Source organism: Eublepharis macularius, chromosome 7 (assembly GCF_028583425.1).
Source record: "Eublepharis macularius isolate TG4126 chromosome 7, MPM_Emac_v1.0, whole genome shotgun sequence".
NCBI lineage: Eukaryota > Metazoa > Chordata > Lepidosauria > Squamata > Eublepharidae > Eublepharis > Eublepharis macularius.
In genome coordinates this window covers 3,469,038-3,490,018 of record NC_072796.1, presented here as the reverse complement: position 1 = coordinate 3,490,018, position 20,981 = coordinate 3,469,038, and the positions used below count along the sequence as shown (strand labels likewise).

Here is a 20,981-nt window from a genome sequence, read left to right as displayed (position 1 = left end):
CTAATTCAAAATATGTGTGTGTGTGACTTTTATGCATGTATATTTAAGAGATGACCACCTGAGTTAGGAGAAAATACGGGATCCAGGCCACCAGATCTTTCATGTTGCCTTGTGATGGTTCTAGTCACGGTGAAAATGAAAGGGTAGTTGAAGCTGCATGGTTTGATTTCAGTATGTTCTGGATGACTTCAGTCAGGCCTCATTCAGATATAGGTGTGCACATCCGAAGCTCTGGGCATCTACTTAGATTTCCTCTATGAAATTATTTAATTCCTGGCAAGAGCTACACCACAGATAACATTTTAGGTTTGTTACCAGGTATAGTGCACAAATAGTAGTATCACAGAATCTCTGCTTCCATTCTAAGGCCTTATTATTACAACATAATTATTCAGCATTCTTAATATCAGCTCAATCAACAGAAAATCATACCATCCATTATAACTACCTGGATCATTAAGGAGAGCAATTACATGAGTCCACAAAAGTATCTTACCCAAAGATACGAAGGTCGCGTGCAAGGAACCCCCTTCTAGGAGGAAGCTACTGATCAGTTCAGCTTGTCATATTTATAGGGTTTTAGAACCTTCTTTTAATGTCTGTCCCACTTCAAGAGGGTGCTCATTCATGGCTAACTTTCTATCTTATAACTTTAAACACTGGACAAAGTTATCTATATTTGAAACATTTTCTTAAAGTATATGAAAATTTGTTAGTTCATTCCCTACATTTTATCTTAGCAAAATCTATATAAAATTGGCCCTCAACCAATACATCTTCCTTCAATCATATCTCCAACTTCTGTGAAATTAAACATTCCTTCCATTCTCAGACCCTCTCTGTACCTGGGCCTCAGTAGATTGTATATATTGATATAGGTTAGATGGCTCTTCTAATCTACATAAGGCCATATCAGTAGCTTCTTATAAGAGTGTAGACTGAAAAAGATTTTTTAATAATAATATCAAGCAAAACAGTAAACTGGGTACGAAACAGAAAGTGTTTGCCCAAGGCAGGTCATGTTTGGCTTGTTATATTCTGCTTGAATAATACAATTAGCGCTAGTAATGATAGTAATAATCTCAGTACCACCAGTCCTGTAAATCAGGCAAGTATATATTTATTTATTAACATTTAAAGATGTATGGGCACACCCTTTTGTATGCTGTCTTGATGTTCATTCCTAGCATTCTCAACCTGCATGTAGGGTTTGACATTTTTATGCCATTTATATGTAATTCATATTAACTGATGCAATTATAACATTAAAAACGGTGTAAATTTGATGTGCAAAAGTGCTCCAAGGACAAAGAAAATGACAAGAGATCACTTCTTGGCAAATGCAGAAATCTACCCTAGAGGTTCCAGTGAATCCTCAAGTGTCACACTGACCATTTTTGGCTACATTTTCCCCTACCAGGAGGTCTCCCACCACAGCAAGTGGCCTTGGCAGCCCTGCCCAGGGGCTTTCATTCTCACAAGGGAAAAGTGAAAACAAAGCTGGAATTTTTGAAGCAGAACTATAAGGCCGTGAAATTCAATAGAATGCCTAACTTTTACTGGGCCACTCTTGACCCCATGATACATGCTGCTTGTATTGCAGCGGGAGGCCTGAGTTTCAAGGTATTATTTTCAAGATACAGGCTTGATTTAAATTGAGAATTCAAGAGAAAAATAATAGTAATGCAGAACACCTGTCTAAACTAGTACCCATCCGGATTTGATCCCAGAGCCAATTTGGTGTAGTAGTTAAGAACAGTGGGGCTCTAATCTGGAGAACTGGGTTTGATTCCCCACTCCTCTGCTTGAAGCCAGCTGGGGGACCTTGGGCCAGTTACAGCTCTTTCAGAGCTCTCCCATTCTCACCCACCTCACAGGGTGTGTTGTTGTGGGGATAATAATGGCATACTTTGTAAACCGCTCTGAGTGGGCATTAAGTTGTCCTGAAGGGCGGTATATAAATCGAATGTTGTTGTTGTTATACTTTGTAAACCGCTCTGAGTGGGAGTTAAGTTGTCCTTAAGGGCGGTATATAAATCGAATGTTCCAAATTAAAAGTGACAAAACCCTCACACAATAAAAATATTTGATAGTCCCTGGTAGTGACACCACTACCAACACCAATCATGGTCCCTAAATGACAAAATCACCCTTTTTATTTACTTTATTTATACCCCACCTTTCTCCCCGGTGGGGACCCAACGTGTCTCACATCATTCTCCTTCCCTCCATTTTATCCTCACAACAACCCTGTGAGGTAGGTTAGGCTGAGACTGGTCCAAAGTCATCCACTGAGCTTCCACGGCAAGAGCGGAGATTTGAACCTGGCTCTCCCAGATCATAGTCCAACACCCTAACCATGCCAGCTCTCAGTATTGACTACATATAGGGGTATCAATCTTCTGGTGGGATCTGGAGTTCTTCCAGAATCTTTAGACTTACAAATCGGTTCCCCTGTAGGAAATGGCAGATTAAGAATGTAAACTTCATTGCTGCTGAGCATAACATCCGCACATCGTATCAGATTTCTGTAGGTCATTCACAAACTATGAAAAGCCCTTTCTATCATGCTGACTCTTTTCTAACCAGTGGCTTCATTTGGATGTGCAACCAGTTGGTGTTTGATATCTGCTGCAGCTGCTGTGAATATAGCTGCTATCTTGTAGCATCAGGATTTTTATATCTCAGCAAATAAGACATTTTTAAGGTAAAAATCAGAGGCAAATTCAAGTCAATGCTTGGTCTGGTCTTAGACCTGATTAGCACATCTTCTGGACAAAGTAAGAAATATGGAGATAAAGATGTAATTGCTTTGGTATTGCAGAACCATCAAAACTGGTTCTGAAGTAATATTTTATCGCACTGTTGATGACGTTGTTTGAAGTTAAAAGCAATAAGAAAACTAACACCTAGGAAAAATGAAAAAAAGTCAGGAGAGTTCTCCAACAATGAGTATCTTTTCATTTTTAAAACATATATCCTAATTGGAAGAATCAATTGCTGCAAATCTCATAGAACTACAATTAACACTCTTTGAAAAGATAATGGCTCTTCTGAACAGAACTGCAATAGACTTTTCTGTTTAAAAAATTAGTGACATATAGGCCAGGAGAGCCTGATCTCATAAGATCTCAGAAGCTAAGCAGGTTGGCCTTGGTTAGTATTAATTGGATGGGAGACCTCCAAGGAAGATTAGGGTTGCAGAGGCAGGCAATGGCAAACCACCTCTGTTAGTCTCTTGCCATGAAAACCCCGCCTGGGGTCACCATAAGTCAGCTATGAATTGAGGGCCAGATTTCATTCACCGTGGAGGAAACGGTTACTCCCCACCTGAAAAATTGCATTTTCCCATTCCAATGGCATTCGGCGATATGGAAAAACACATAGTGCAGTGACTTTGAGTTATATTATATGTTACAGATGTGGAGGGAATTTCACATGGGCTGCCATTTTGGGTGGCAGACGTGTGCTTCTGGTTAACATGTAATTCTACCATCACTGAAGATTATCAGGGACTAACAGTGGGATCCTAAGCAGGTCTTCTCTGAATCCTACTCATGTGTATTCAATTGGACTTACTCCTTGAAAAATGTTCTTAGGATGGCAGCCTAATAGTAACGGAGCAGGGCGAGGGGCTCACATTATTTCCCGTTATTGGTCTCCTAAATGTACTGTGCTATCTGAATGTGGCAATTTCTGCATCACACAGAGAATGGACAGGAGATTTGTGGCTGAGTAACAACTGTCTTACTTTTGAGAATACAGGTAGAGCTACAGTGAACTTTCTGGAATTAAAGTGGAAGTCAAAAATATAAATGGCAACATATCATGTTCCAAACAGAAAAAATGGCTGGAAGACAATGCAGAAATTTTTCCTTTTTGAAGTCCAAGATTATTATTTGGGCATAGAGACTTTTCATGATTGGAGTAGCAACATTAGCTTTTTTAAAAAGAAAATAAATGTTTTAAAAAAAGAAAAGAAAACATTCCCCATATTCTATTCCATGACAAATTCAAGGAGGAAGTTCTGCATAAATGTATTCCTTTGAAGGGTTCATTTGTAATACATCCCAATACAATTGCATTCTGGTTACATTTCTATCTTAAAACAAATGAATAAACAACCATTGCATTTCTCAGTGTGAGCCTCAGAGTGTCGCTGTTGACCAGTATCACAGCTACACGGAGAATGGAGAGCAACTGATATTCCCTGCAGTTCATATTGCTTCATCTGTGCTGTGCTGACTACAACACAACGGCAGAGCAACATTTCTGAGAAAAAAGTCTTGTACAAATTGAGAAGAAAGACAATTTAATTTTACTTACTAAGATTTCCTGCATCTTGAAGAGGTTTTGATCTGATCTGAGATAATTTTCTGGGATCCAGATGGACGGAAAGCACAAAGAGAATGGCCAAGCACTCAGAAGGCAAGTACTGCTTCTTTCTTTATTGTCTTTCTCCTGCTGGGCTGCCTCAGAGCAGATTCAGTATCCCATACCCGAAGAGATGCCAAAGGGTTCTATTGTGGGGAATCTCGCCAAGGATTTGGGTCTGAATGTCAGAGAACTAGCACAGCGTAATCTGCATGCTGTCTCTGTGGATGATATGCAATATTTCATTATCAGTAAAGAGAATGGAAACCTCTATGTAAATGACAAAATAGACAGGGAAGAAATCTGTGGCACAACTACACTTTGCCTTCTTAATTTTGAGGCAGTTGTTGAAAACCCTCTGAATATTTTTCATATAACAGTAATGATTCAAGACATCAATGATAATGCACCGTATTTTGCAAATGGAAACATCAGGTTGGAAATAAGTGAATCCAGTGCCCCAGGTACAAGATTTCTTCTTGGGAAAGCTGAAGATCCTGACATTGGTATGAATTCTCTCCAGAATTATCAGATCAACCCCAACCAATATTTCAATGTAGAAGTTAAAGCAAGTAAGGATGGGAAGAAATTTGCTGATTTAATATTACAGAAACCGTTAGATCGGGAAACGGAACAGAGTTTCCAATTGACTGTTTTTGCCATAGATGGTGGAGATCCCAGAAGAACTGGAACAGCACAGATATGGATTAATGTCACAGACACTAATGACAATTTTCCTGTTTTCTCTCAAGAACTTTACAAAGTAAATTTGAGGGAAAATGTACCTCCTGGATCATTTGTGCTCCAAATTGTAGCCACTGATGATGATGAAGGTTCAAATGCCCAGATAACATATCATTTCAGCAACATACCACTGAACGGCCATGCGAAATTCAGCTTGGATCCCACCAATGGCACAATAATTCTAAAAGGACCATTGGATTTTGAAGAAACCAAAGAATATACTATACAAGTAGCAGCAAAAGATGGAGGAGGATTAGTGACCCACTGCAACATTGAAATAACAGTTCTTGATGAGAATGACAACTTCCCAGAGGTGACCATAGTTTCCTCCTTTAACCCAGTTCCTGAAGATTCCCTTTCTGGAACATTAATTGCGTTGATCAATGTAAAAGACAAAGATACAGGAGACTATGGAAAGGTTACTTGTAGTTTACAAAATCATTTGCCATTCAAAATCCTTGCCTCCTCTAATAATTATTACAAGCTCCAAACTGACAGCCCCTTAGATCGAGAAAAAAATTCTGAATATAACATTACAATCACAGCCACTGACAAAGGAAATCCCCCACTGTCAACACACAAAACCATCTCAGTAGAGATCTCTGATATCAATGACAATTCCCCCACTTTTGAGAAGCCATCCTACAGCATCTATGTGCCAGAAAATAACCCTTCTGGTACTTCCATATTCAGTATGAAAGCCTTGGACCCAGACAAGGACCAAAACTCGCGAATCACATATTCCATCCTCCACAGCAACATCGAGGAGCTCCCCATCTCCTCCTACATCTCCATTAACTCTGAGACTGGAGCTCTCTATGCCCAGAGGTCCTTTGACTATGAGCAGTTCAGAGAGTTTCAGCTGCAAGTGAAGGCCCAAGATGGTGGTTCTCCCCCTCTCAGCAGCAGCGTCACCGTGAGGGTGTTCATTCTGGATCGGAACGATAACAGCCCACGGATCCTGTCCCCTTCCCAAGAAGCCAAGGGCTCAGCCTTGTTTGAGATGGTGCCTCGTTCGGCTGAGGCAGGATATCTGGTGACAAAGGTGGTGGCCGTGGATGCTGATTCTGGACACAACGCCTGGCTTTCCTACCATATCATTCAAGCTACCGAACCGGCATTCTTCACTGTTGGCTCTCATACTGGTGAGATCAGGACAGCGAGGGCGTTCGTGGAGAAAGATGCTGCAAAACAGAAACTGGTCATTTTGGTGAAGGATAATGGGCAGCCGCCTCTCTCGACCACTGTGACACTGAACCTGGTGTTTGCCGAGAACTTTCAGGAGGCCCTTCCTGAAATGAAAAGCCAACCCAGCAGCTCCGACTACCAGTCTGACCTGCAGTTCTACCTGGTGCTGGCCTTGGCTTTGATGTCGTTCCTGTTCCTCTTGACGGTGATTCTGGCCGTTCTGATGAAGATTCGGCGATCGGGAAACCCCAAATTCCTGCAGTGCTTTGCTCCTGTTCCCCACTCCAAGGCTGGCGCCATCTTCCCTCCAAACTTTGAAGATGGGACTTTGCCGTATTCCTATCAGCTGTGCCTGTCCTCAGAATCCAGGAAAAATGAAGTCACTTTTTTGACCCCCAATGTTCAGATTGCGGGCAATATGCTTTGCAGCAACACATCTGGTGTACCTATCCTTGGTAATGGAGAAAATACATCAGATTTTGAGGTGGAGAATATTGACAAGGTATATATATTATTATTTTCTTTTCACAACACATTATTATCATTATACTTCGTATCCAACTGCTTCATTTGTTTGAATTCTGCTTTCTGTCAAAACCTGGAAATCAGTGTTTGTAGGGATGGGGGTGATAGTTGTTTTACACTAGAAAATGAACTAGAAAAATGCATAAATACCACTTTGCAAACTTTTCTATCTTCCTTGATATCTTTGTGCTCTTTAGTATATCCTGGCTAACATGTCACACATTCTTATGAGATTCTCTGGTTTGAAAACTGCTTTTTAATTTAAAATAGTTAAGTAATTTAGAAAAGTGGATATATATTGAAGCATTTCAAAAGAAGCTATGAAAGAGCATTTTGAGAAAGTATTTAAATTGATTTTTAGATGATCTACTTTTTAAACTTCATGTTCATAGGAAACACAATTTATATTTTCTCAGATGCAAGTTCCTATCATCAGATTATAAAATACTGTATCTCGTTTATTTCATATGCAAGAAATGTTGCCATACTAGCAGTCTGGCACCAATTTGCTGAACTAATGTGGTGTCACAGACAGTCCAAATACTATGGCAAGGCTTGTGTGCTCCAGATACATCTGGAGTGCAAATCTTTAAACGAGGTACATGAGTGCTTCCTTTACTAATAACACAGAAAAGCTCAAGGAAAATACTTGATGCTTGTATATAATGCATAACACCAGTTGGCCAGTTTGTTCTCCTCTTTTCTTCTTGCGTGATTGGCTCTTCCAGGGGGCTCTTTACCTTCTGTGTTTTGTTGTACGAGTCATTCAGATTTGAAGGGTTCGTTGCATCAACACGTATCATTGGGCATGGCAAAGCTACTTTTGGCAGAACATTAGCAGCACGATAGCTTTACAGTACTTATTATTTATTGTAGTACTATCAGTGTATATAAGTTCTATAGAATTTCATAACCAAGAACAGGCAGATCCCTGCCCCATGGGTGCTTCATTTCTGAAACTGATAATGGGGAATTTAAGATAGGGACCAGGGACAAACATGAGTGAATACAGTTACATCTATTTAAACTGAGTTGCAGTTGTGGCTTATTCTGCTGACCATTTAGATCAATGCATTATATCTGCTTACACAAGGCTTCAAATTAAGTGTGGAAGTGTGACTCTTGGCAGGACTCTGATTTCATGGTTATGGGTACTTATAGAAGCTGGGCATTGTCGTTCGCCGACTGCATACTTTTAAGATAACTGCTTTGTCTTTCTATTCAGTTATTCATTTGGAGTGAGATTTTGCTCCTATGTAAGTAAAGGTTGGGTATGTAGACTTCTATGCAGTGCTAGAGTTTTAGGGACTGGAATAAGTCATCCTGCCTTTTATGATAGTTGCTTTAGCTAGAGTTTTTAGAAAATGACAGGAGAACAATCGGAGGGTATTGCTTGTGCATTTAATTAAAGATTCCCTACTCTTCCCCCCCACTCCAGCTAATAATTGGAATTATTTTCTTCTAGGTGACTATTGCCCACACTGATATCTTGCACCCAGGGACCACTTGTATGCAAAGATGATGCCCAGGAAACATTGGGTGTGTTTATTGCATGGTCCTAAAGCACCCACCCTTGCAAAACCCAGCCAGCCAAATCAGTCAGGAGCACATATGTAGGGTCCAGCCAGGCTTGGAGAAGAGAGCTGGTTAATTGGGAGTGGGTTAGTACTCGTATATGTTGAAGTCTATGGGGATGCAGGAACAGAGGAAGAGACCAAGTAGCTACCAGGTTTTGTTACCAGAACTCACACCCAAGCCATGTAATTGGTGGATCTGAGTGCACCTGTTCAGCTAGTCTTTTCTAGCTCCATCCACCCAACTTGTTGGACCTCAACCTGAAGTAAATGATAATGGAGACTCAGTGGATCCTAGAGACCTCCTTCCATGGGTTTTCCAGATGGAAGAGTTGCATAGGTACACACTTACAAGGTGGTGGAAAGTGCTGTTATTAAGTTGCAGGTGACATAAGGTGATCCTGTAAGATTTTCAAGGCAAGATATGAACAGAGGTGTTTGCCATTGTTTGCCTCTGCATAGCGACACTGGGCTTCCTTCATGGTCTCCCATCCAAGTACTAACAGAGCCAACCCTGCTTAGCTTCCCAGACCTAATGAGATCTGGCTAGCCTGGGCTGTGCACATCAGGGGTACATTTATGATACTCAGCCCTAAACATAACACCATGTTTGTGATTTATATGTTTGTTTGTTTTAACCTTTTCAGGTGACTTGGTATACTAGATTCTCATTTATATTTACTTGATTAATCCTGTGAGGAAAAATGTGAAGTTTTTAAATGTCTCACTCCAATACAAATTCATTGAAAAAGTAGTAAGGATACCTGCTAGATTTCTACATTTTCCAGAATCTCCCAATTAACTAACACGGGCATGTTCTAGCCTTTTCTTTAGTTCCTTTGGTCTCAGATGTTTGGTTTTGCTAGTCTGCAGCAAAAACGAAGGCATCCCAAAACTTATTAGGAATGCTTTTGCTGCCCTCCAATTTCATGCATCTATTATTACAGTTTTCCCTACTGTATAGGGAGCCATCACACCCAAAATTTCCATTGATCCATCAAGTCCAATATTGTTGTCAACCTTTCATGATGGTGTCTCAGGCCTGATACTGAAGCCCTTCTCAGCCCTTCTACCTGTAGTTATTTAAATAGAGATGCCCCTCTAAAATTATGCAACCACAGTGCCAGCCTCCAGGTAGTGGCTGGAGATCTCCCAGAATTACAACTGGTCTCCAGGCCACAGACATCAGTTCACCTGGAGGAAATGGCTACTTTGGGGTGGGGTGGGGTGGACTCTATGGAATTATGCCATGCCAAGGTTCTTTCCCTCCCCAAACCCCACTTTCTCCAGGTTTCACCCGAGATCTCCAGGAATTTCCCAACTTGGAGCTGGCAACCCTAAACCACAGTGCATCCATTGGTAACCCTAGTGGTACCATAGTATCTCATAGTGGTTATTACAGGAGGTTTTGAAAAGTGTTTTATCATACTTGCAGCATTTCAAGCAGTAGTAGCCTGCTATTTAACATTCATGCTCTTACATAAACCTGGCCAAGTGTTTCAGTGACAAACACATTTCTGCTGTTGTATGTTAATGGAAGAAACCAAGTTCAGCAGGCCTTAAATACAACTTCTTTATTAACTCAGACCACAACCAATCAGAAGGCTGAAACTCCCCCCCCCCCCACCACCACAGCCACTTCCAAAACTACAAGGGCTGAGAAGGTCCAAACAACCCCAACTCAAAACAAAGGTGCAATGCCATCAGACATACACAACCACCACATTTTAAAATGATACTTGGTATATTTATTTCAATGCTCTTTGTGCTCAATAGAAATGTTTTTGTGTAAAGTAAATCAAAGGATATAATCTCATTATTTGAGTTTATAAATATTTACAGGATTGTTGACAATTCAGAACCTTTAATGCTATTCTATTGTATCGTATAGAATAGGTTGTGCTTTTTCACTTAACTTTAAATGGGACAGAAGCTTTTCCATATGCATGGTGAATTTCTTTCCAATAGATGCTCACTTCTCTTTTCAATCTGTTGGCCAGTTTTCCTCACTCTTGGAATCTCAGGCTAGAAAAACCTTCTGTAATTTTGTCAAGTGAATGGAAGGAAAAGATTGGGTCATGCTATCTCGCAGACAGTTGCGCAGGAGTACTACCAGCTGCACGATCATACCTTGGTCCGTTTGTGTTTCTGACTGAGCAAGCTCTTCTGAAAGCAGATGAACGTTCTGGATTTAGCTCCACTTTTTCATGCACTAATTTAGAGCAAGGTGTAAAACAATTCTTCTTTGAGCAGAAAGCACCTTTGGCAGATAAGATGGTTATCTTTTGATATAACCCTTTTGAGGGAGAACAGATAGGTCAGAGGAGTGCATCAGGGTTTGTGGAAAATAGGCTCTGAAAAAGAAGGCAAAGCTCATAAAGCAACAGGAACTCCTCCACTGAACCAAATATCACACTCATCCTTATTCCCGATACAAGGAACAACTGTGGCTCAGTGACAGAGCATCTGTTTTACATATAGAAAGTTCTGGCTTCAATCCAGCCAGTGTAGTGTAGTGGTTAGTGTCAGACTAGGATCTTGGGGAACCAATTTCGCATCTCCATTCTGCCATGGAAGTTCGCTGGGTGACCTTGGGCCAGTCACACCCTCTCAGCCCAACTTAACTCACAGAATTTTGAGAGGATAAAATGGAAGAGAGGAGAAGGGTGTAAGTTTCTGTGGGTCTGGAGAGAAAGGTGGGATATAAATGAAGTAAATAAATAAATAAATCACCAGCTTCTCTAGTTAAGGGGGTCATATGATGTGAAAGACCTCTTCTTGAGATCCTAGAAAGCTGCGGCCATTCAACATAGACTGACCGTGAGAAACGAGTGGTCCAATTCAACAGAAGGCAGCTTCATGTGTTCCATCAAGATGCTAAAACTGGACTGGGATAGGAAGGAGTTTGTGGGTTGCATAATAATTGCAAAGGTGTTTCAATTGCATGTTGCTAGAGGGACAACCTTTAAAAGAATTTATGGAATATAGGAGGGCATAAATGGAACCTACTGATCTTCTTATATAATTAGTTCTTCCTTTCTTACAACTAGTAACATGTCTCATAATATTCCATGATACAGAGGGAAAATTGAGTAGAAAAGCTACATGTCTATTTCCCCCAAATCTTCTTTCATGCTGCACATTCCTTCTACTAATTATTTATTGTGTTCCTGTTGACAAAGAGACAAGTGGTAGAAAAGCACAGTAGTCCATGCTGTTTGGTTAAAACTGTTTTGAAAGGAGTAGCAAAATAAACAGATTATATAGATATACTTCCACAAAGCCTGGAAACTTTGTTCTTCCCTACCTGAAAATGGATTCTACTTCTCTGCATATGAGCTTCAGGAAAAGGAAAAAAGCTGATCTCGCAGTTCCCTACCTGAGACTCAGAGTGTCGCTGTTGGCCAATGTAGCTGTCATGTAGGATCTGGGAATGCACTGAAAGATGCTTCCTGCAGTGTGGCTACTCATTCTCAGACTGCAGATCAGGCTAACAGCAGAGAACAGAGACGTGGTGCGAGTCTTGGGAAAAGGAAACGGTTGTAAAGTATATGAATTCTGCAGAATCCAGCCACATTTGTTTATGCTTCCTAATGGTGGATCTTCTGTTGTGATGGGAATTTGAAACTCCTCAGCAGATCAAGATATGCAACAAACAGAAAAAGGAAACACCTCAGCAAGAAGGATGAACGGCAGACATAAAGAGAAAAGTGGATCAGTAAGGCTATTGTTCCTCTTTCTATTGCATTTATTATTCCCCACAACTGCCTCAGAACAGATTCGGTATTCAGTCCCTGAGGAATTGGAAAAAGGTTCCATTGTAGGGAATCTAGCTAAAGACTTAGGACTTACTCCTGGAGAAATAGCAGATCGCAATCTGCATGCACTTTCCCTAGATAAAAAGCAATATTTCATTGTCAGTGCAGGAAATGGAAAACTGTATGTAAATGACAGGATAGACAGAGAGGAAATATGTGGAGAGACTATATCCTGCCTCATTAATTTTGAAGTCATGGTTGAAAACCCCATGAATATTTTCCATGTAACTGTAGCAATCCAGGACATTAATGATAACACTCCAAGTTTCCTAAATGAGAACATCAAACTAGAACCAAGTGAATTAACTTTACCAGGAGCACGATTTGTTCTTGGGTATGCTGAAGATCCAGATGTTGGAATAAATTCTCTTCAGCATTACCAGATGAAACCCAATCAGTATTTCACTCTGGAAACTAGAGAGGAAGAAGATGGAAATAAATATGCAGAGTTAGTACTAAGTAAACAATTGGATCGAGAAACTGAAGACAGTTTCCATATAATTGTTATGGCTGTGGATGGAGGTAAACCTGCCCAAACAGGGACAGCCAAAATTTTGATAAATGTCATTGATGCCAATGACAACCCACCTGTTTTCCCTCAAGAAATGTATAAGGTCAGCATAAAGGAAAATGCTCCCAAAGGGTCTTCAGTGATACAAGTCAAAGCCACTGACAGAGATGAAGGTTCCAATGCCCAAATCATCTACAGTTTTACCAGTATTGATAAGCGTGCTCGCCAGAAATTCCACGTAGATCCACAGGAAGGGACAATCACAGTTATGGAAACCCTGGACTTTGAGGAAACAGAGAAATATTCCGTAGCAGTAGAAGCGAAAGATGGGGGTGGGTTAGTGACTCATTGTAAAATTGAAATAAAGATATTAGATGAGAATGACAACGCCCCAGAAATCATTCTTGTCTCGTCATCCAGCCCAATACCTGAAGATTCTGCATCTGGGACTCTGGTAGCTCTTGTCAATGTAAAAGACAGAGATTCTGGAGAAAACGGAAACACCGTTTGCCATTTACAAAGTAACATGCCATTTCAAATAGTCTCAACATCCAGTAACTACTATAAGTTGCTGACGGATGGTGCGCTGGACAGAGAAAATACTGCCGAGTACAATATCACAATCACAGCCACAGACAAAGGGACTCCTCCTCTTTCTACACTCAAAACCATTTCAGTGCAGATCTCTGATATTAATGATAACCCTCCGGCCTTTGAAAGATCTTCCTACACTGCCTATGTGCCAGAAAACAACCCATCTGGGGCCTCCATTTTCAGGGTCAAAGCCACAGACACAGACCTGGATCGCAATGCGCAAATCATTTATTCCGTCCAAAAGAGCAACATTGAAGACCTGCCTCTCTCCTCTTACGTCTCCATTAATTCTGAGACTGGCACGATCTACGCACAGCGCTCCTTTGACTACGAGCAATTCAGGGAGTTCCAGCTTCAGGTGAAGGCCCAAGATGGAGGCTCTCCTCCTCTCAGCAGCAACGTCACAGTGAAAGTGTTTATTCTGGACCAGAATGACAACAGCCCTCAGATCCTCTACCCTTCTAAAGGGGTGGAAGGCTCGGCCTTGTTTGAGATGATTCCTCGCTCGGCCGATGCAGATTATCTGGTGACCAAGGTGGTGGCCGTGGATGCTGACTCTGGACACAATGCCTGGCTCTCCTACCACCTGCTTCAGGCCACTGAGCCAGGGCTCTTCTCAATTGGACACCATACTGGTGAGATCAGGACATCACGAACTTTCTTGGAACGAGATGCTGTGAAGCAGAGGGTGGTCATCTTGGTGAAGGATAACGGACACCCAGCACTATCCGCCACCGTGACTGTGAACCTGGTGTTTGCCGAGAACTTTCAGGAGGCCCTTCCAGAAATGAAAAGCCAACTCAGCAGTCCCGACTACCAGTCTGATCTGCAGTTCTACCTGGTGCTGGCCTTGGCTTTGATCTCGTTCTTGTTCCTATTGACGGTGATTCTGGCTGTTCTGATGAAGCTTCGCCGGTCAGGGAATCCCAAGTTCCTGCAGTGCTTTGGTCCCATCCCCCATTCTAACAACGGTGTCATCTTCCCACCCAACTATGAAGAAGGGACATTGCCCTATTCTTACCAACTTTGCTTATCATCTGAGTCCCGTATACAGGAATATGCGTTTCCAGCACCCAGCATTCATATTGCAGAGAACGTTTCTTTTAACAATAAACCTGAAATGGTTTTGACAGCCAGTGAAGGAAATATCCTTAATTCTGAGTTGGATAAATCTGATGTGGTGAGTTTTCTTTTCAGCATTACTTTATTTACACTGTATGCATTGAGAGTTTGATTGTAAGTGACCACAGTAGTAAACCAGCTCTCTCTGTAGACAATTTATTTTAGCATCTAATTGATTCTAACTAGATTTCTTTCTTTTTTTCATTATCTCAACTTTATAGAAAAATTTAAAGCTTTAAATATCTAAGAGCAATTATTTTTAATCAGAGAGTTTGTTTAGGAGTAATTTTTTTGAAAAAAAGTAGAATTTAATGATTGACCCATTTACTAATTCAAAAAATATATTTGTGAGGTATATGTGTGAATATGTAAGAGAGGACCACTTGAGTTAAGAGAAAATAGGAACTCCAGCCCCTGAGAACCTTTATATTTATCTCTCCTGATGATTCTGGTCTGTGTGAAAATGAAAGTATGCTTGTTGATCTAAGATTAAGTAGCTTTTATGGACCTAGGGTGAAAAAATCTTTTTTAAAAAAAAAAAAAGATCTCAAACAAAATAGTAAACTGGTTGTGAAGCAACAAGTTTGTCCAAGGCGAGTCAAGTGCATGAATTTTTAAATATCCTTTGTGAATAATACAATTACTCCTAGTAATGATGGTAATAATCTCAGTAACATCAGTCCTGTCAATCAGGCCAGTATATATTTATTTATTAATATTTAGGGGTGCATTGCCATGCCCTTTTTCTTTTGTATGTTGTCTTTATGATCCACTCCATCTTGTCTACTTTCATTCCTCGTGTTTCAATTTGCTTGTGGGGTGTGTGTGACATTTTTATGCCATTTATATCCAATAGATGGAAAGACAATGTTAAAAATGTGTATATTTAATGTGAGAAAGTGCTCTAGGGAAGGAGAAAGCATCACAAAAATAAAGCCCCCAGGGTAGTGTCCTGTGCTCCGCAGGCCAGCCTGTTCTGATCTCCCTGGAGTGTGGCCTCAGGCTTGGCTAGTGAGAGTGGGAGTCTCCGTTGGAGGCAAGGAGCTGGAGTGGAGGGCCAAGTGGATCAGTTGATCCAGCAATGCACCCTTCCCAAGCCTCAGTCTAAATAGGATGGGAGTTGATCTGGCTCAGCTGCAATTGCTGGCAGGTGTGGAGGCTCCTGCGACTGTGCTATGTTGGCCAGGATCATACAAAGAAGTATCACTCTCAGAATCCTGTTCTGGATCCAGGCTGGGACTCTGCTGCTAGTCTGACAGTTTGCCTCCTCTGCACTATCTCAGCTGACCCTTCCACCAACGCTGCTTTTGTGGCGTGGGAGCAGGTCCTGAGTAGCTACTGGCCCGGATTCATGTCCTGCCTGGCGGAGGCCTAGTTGTTATCTCAGAGGCTGGTGGCAAGATCTCCCTTGCAGGCTCCGGCACAGTGACCTCTGGTGCTGCTGGAGAATAGTCAGCAGATGCTTCTGCAGTGTCAAGCCCTTCCTGATCCCTCTGGTCCTCCTGGTCTGCTGGCTTTGGCTCTTCAGGCTCTTCCTCTGAGCACTTTTGCATATAAATCAAATAAATCATAAACATAAACGCTCTAAGTCAGAGTCACTGGGTAGATCAGAGGGGGTGATGACAGGTGGGGTTGCCCACTGGTGAGAGACTTGGGGGTGGGTGCATGGGAGTTCCATCAATTTGACAGCATGATGTCATTTCTGGCATGAATTGAAACTCTACCAATAGAGTTCCCAGTGAATCCTAGAATGCCGTGCCAACAACGATTTTCAGCTTATTTCCCTCCTATCAATATACCTAGTGGTAATAGGAACGAAGAGCTGCAGCCAGGAGTTTTCCACCATAGCGGGGGACTGGCAGCCCTACTCAGGGAAAAACATGAAAACGAAGGAGGGATCTTTGAGGCAGAACAATATGCCTGTGAAATTCAAGAGAAACCCTAATTTTTCCCGGGCCACAAGAATGGCCCCACAGTTGGTGCTCCTTGTACTGCAGATGAAGATCGGAGATAATGGCTTGTCTAAGGCAACCTAGTGAATTCTGGCAGATTTACATTAGAAAATTCAAGAGAAATATAAGAATAATGTAGAACATCTCTCTAAACTGTACCAATCCCATGTTTACATAGGAAACGATAGAACAAAATAAATTAGCCCATTTAAACGAATTTTTATTTCTCTATTTTTTTTTAAATATATACTCAATTTTATATTCTAGGCTCGTTTGAGCAGCTGACAATTGAAATGTTACTAAACCCCCATGCAATACAAATTATATTTGATAGTCCATGAAAGAGACAATACTACTTACAATGATCCCTAAAAGACAAAACAAATCATCCAAACATTTACTATCTGTTGGGTTGCCAACTCACCTAAATGAAAAAACCCTCTATCATCCAAATACTGTCTACCTATACAGTTGTCAAACTCCCTATGGAGCCTAGAGTTCTTTAGGGATCTGCAGACTATAGAGTTCAGTTCTCTGGAAGAAATGATAGCAACAGAATATGGACTCTATGGCATGGTGTTTTATACAGTGGACTTGGTTGTGGTTTTTCAGTTATTTTAATGCTTAAACAAGAGACATAAGCTTCTAAATTCATTTCTCTTCAGTCTGTTGGCCAATTTTCCTCATTGTTGGAGTCTTAGGCTAGAAAAGCCTGTAATTTCCCTAAGAAAAAATAAGCTATTAGCTCTAAAGAGCCATGAGTGGAAGGAAAAGATCTGGTTATACTGTGCCACAAACACTCAAACAAAAGTTCCCCCAGCGCTATCAGAGCTAGGTCCTATTAGAATTGTTTGTGTTGCTGCTTGAACATACTCTTACGAAGCTGAAGAAGATCTTTGGGTCGAGTTTCACTTTTTATGCACCACTTTAGAACAAGATGTAAAAATGTTCTTCTTTGAGAAGAGAACACTTCAGAATGAACCCACCTGGAGGTGAGTCAGTAGAGTCTGTTTTGAAGAATGAAAGCCAGATAAGATGAAACTAGTAAAATATCAAAAGCTTCTCCTTTGATTCACAATGACCCACCCATGCTCCTTAGAGGTAGGACATTTGGAGAGAGGCCATGGCTGAGTGGTAGAGCATACGATTTGAGTTCAGAAGACCCTGAGTTCAATTCCTGGCATCTCCAGTTAGAAGATGAGAGAAGAAGTGACAAGAAGGACCTCTGCCTTAGACTCTGTAGAGCTGCTGCCAGTCAGTGTAGACAACAAGACTGACTTTGATAGACCAACGGTCTGACTGCGAACAAGGCAGCTGCCTGCGTTCCATCATGATGCTAAAACTGAATTGAGGTATGTCAGGGAAGAGCTTCTGGCTTATGTAGTCAGTCCTACAGCATCCTTGGGAGGTCCACAGCTTATCTATAAACATATCTTCATCACTCCAATTGCTATCCTAAACACACCAAAGAATCCATCGTCTATAGCCAAGCTCAATCCTACAGCTGCATCCGTTCAAGTCCCTCTGAAAGAGATTCTCACCTGCTGGATCTAAAACAGGCATTTCTGGAATGACAATACCAACTTGATGTAGTAAGGAAACAGATGAAGCTAGAAGGATCCCAAAGGGTAAACTGCTATAAGATACAGCCAAATGAAACAGCAACAGAACTCCACTGGTTGTCACATACAGAACTCCACTGGTTGTCACATTCAAACCAGTTGACTGCATTGTTAATAGCCTGCGACTGTTGCTGGACAATGATATCTCTCCCTCCCAGACCCTTTTCTTGCCCACAGACAAACCCCTTAAACACCTTCCCACTCAGCATACTGCAGTACCTAACTTGGACATGAACTCTGGAACCATGACCTGAAACAAACAGAGATGCCCACTCTGTTGCTGTATTCACCCCAACTACACCATCAGTGGACCTAACAACACCAGCCATTTCATCTCAGGTTCAGTTAGTTGTTCTACTTCCAGGGTTATATAATGCCATCAAGTACCAACAATGTCCTTCCACTCTGCATTGGGCAAACAGGTCAGTCCCTATATAAAAGAATAAACAGACATAAATCTGACATTGAAAACCATAACTCTCAAAAAAAGTGGAAGATCATTTTAACCTTCCAAAACATTCCATTACTGACCTAAGAGTAGGAATCTTCAAACAGAGAAACTTCAAGGGCAGATTACAATGCGAGATTTCTGAATTTGAGTTCATTCATAAATACAGACCAATGGATACTTCCTACCAGAGGGCTGAATAGGGACATAGGATTCTTCTCCCACTACAGCTGCTGATTTTCTGCATTTCCTCCCCTGTTCTAATCAATCTGATGGCATCAGAAATCTCCATTTGTATTTCCATCTTATGAAGGGAGCTTGACTCGGGAAAGCTTATACCCTAGAAAATCTGGATGGTGTTTTAGGTACTACTGGATTTGAGCCTTACTGAAGCAGAGTGTATGGAATCTGGGATGACACACAGAACTGATTAATTTTCTAAGATACTTAGCCATTCATTTCTAGCAACATGTCTCAGGGACATGTTTAATATTCCATGGTACTCTGGGAAGATTTGGAAAAGAATGCATTACATTGCCCCCAAATATTGTGTCTGCAGGAAATCCCTTGTATTTGTTTGTTTTCTGAAAACAGATAGGCGGCTGAATACTGTTGTTTGTAGTCTTTTCTTGTTTGTAATGAAATTGTGTTACTGTAATATCAAAGCAAACAAATAAGATAATATAAATCTGCTATCCACAAAGCCAGAATATATTCTCATTCCCTATCTAAAAAGAAGTTGTATTTCTCTGCATATAAGCTTCAGAATGAGATAAAAAGGAAGTCTTGCAATTCTCTACTCAAACTCAGAGTGTCGCTGTTGGACAGTATAGCTCTCGTGTGGGAACTGGAAATCCACGGAAAGATGCTTTCAGCACCGAGGCATTCATTTGCAGACTGCAGATCAGAAAGCAGCAGGAAACAGAGACATGGGAGCGTTTTTCTTAGAAAAAGGAAACTATTACAACATATAGATATTCAGCAGAATCTAGTGACATTGGTAAAGCTTCCTTGCTGAGTCTTCTTGGATCATGTTGGGAATTTGAAACTCCTCAGCTGGTGAAGATATGCATGAAACAGAACAAGGAAACATCTCAGCAAGAAGGATGAACGGAAGACACAAAGAGAACAGTGGATCAGTAAGGCTATTGTTCCTCTTTCTATTGCATTTATTATTTCCCACTACTGCCTCAGAGCAGATTCGGTATTCAATCCCTGAGGAATTGGAAAAAGGTTCCATTGTAGGGAATCTAGGCAAAGATTTAGGACTTAGTCCTGGAGAAATAGCAGGTCGCAATCTGCATGTGCTTTCTCTAGATAAAAAGCAATATTTTGCTATTAGTGCAGAAAATGGAAAACTGTATGTAAATGATAGGATAGACAGAGAGGAAGTATGTGGAGAAACTATGTTTTGCCTCATTAATTTGGAAGTCATGGTTGAAAACCCCATGAATATTTTCCATGTAACTGTAGCAATCCAGGACATCAATGATAACGCGCCACGTTTCTTAAATGAGAACATCAAACTAGAACCAAGTGAATTAACTTTACCAGGAGCCCAATTTGATCTTGGGTATGCTGAAGATCCAGATGTTGGACTGAATTCTCTCCAGAATTACCAGCTCACACCCAATCACTATTTCATACTGGAAACTAGAGAGAGGGAGGGTGAAAAAAAATATGCAGAATTAGTACTCAGTAAGCAATTGGATCGGGAAAGTGAAAACAGTTTCCATTTAACCCTTCTGGCTTTGGATGGAGGTAAACCTGCCAAAACAGGGACAGCCAAAATATGGATTAATGTCATTGACATCAATGACAACTCCCCTGTTTTCACAAAAGAAATGTACAAGGTCAGCCTGAAGGAAAATGCCCCCAAAGGCTCTTCAGTAGTACAGGTGAAAGCCACTGATAAGGATGAGGGTTCCAATGGCCAAATTAAGTATAGCTTTAGCAGCATTGATGAAATTGCCCGCAAATTGTTTTTGCTAGATCCACACAATGGGACAATCACTGTTATGGATACTCTGGACTTTGAGGGGAAAGATAAATACACCATGACAGTTCAAGCAAAAGATGGGGGTGGATTAGTGGCTCACTCTAAAGTTGAAATCAAGGTCTTAGACGAGAATGACAATGCCCCTGAAATCATTCTTGTCTCATCATCTAGCTCAATACCTGAAGATTCTGCATCTGGGACTCTGGTAGCTCTTATCAATGTAAAGGACAGAGATTCTGGAGAAAATGGAAACACCATTTGCCATTTACAAAGTAACGTGCCATTTCAAATTGTCTCAGCATCCAACAACTACTATAAGTTGTTGACGGATGGTGTGCTGGACAGAGAAAATATTGCCGAGTACAATATCACAATCACAGCCACAGACAAAGGAACTCCTCCTCTTTCTACACTCAAGACCATTTCAGTGCAGATCTCTGATATTAATGATAACCCTCCGGCCTTTGAAAGATCTTCCTACACTGCCTATGTGCCAGAAAACAACCCATC

General features: G+C 41.1%; 2 protein-coding genes across 5 annotated transcripts in view; both read left to right on the top strand.

Moving 5' to 3' along the window:
* LOC129333226 (protocadherin gamma-C3-like) overlaps window positions 1–20,981 on the top strand; it is a 235,475-nt gene that overhangs the window by 41,682 nt on the left and 172,812 nt on the right. The window lies entirely within an intron of this gene.
* On the top strand, window positions 4,388–14,562 carry LOC129333250 (protocadherin Fat 4-like). Its single transcript, XM_054984775.1, has 2 exons — window positions 4,388–6,920; window positions 12,041–14,562. The coding sequence occupies exons 1-2, from the start codon at window positions 4,388–4,390 to the stop codon at window positions 14,560–14,562; spliced, it is 5,055 nt and encodes a 1,684-aa protein (XP_054840750.1).

Coding starts and splice junctions, on each gene's coding strand:
- LOC129333250 (XM_054984775.1), top strand. CDS start 4,388: ATGGACGGAAAGCACAAAGAGAATGGCCAAGCACTCAGAAGGCAAGTA. Junction 6,921..12,040: donor AAACCTGGAAATCAGTGTTT/GTAGGGATGGGG, acceptor GAAACTCCTCAG/CAGATCAAGATATGCAACAA.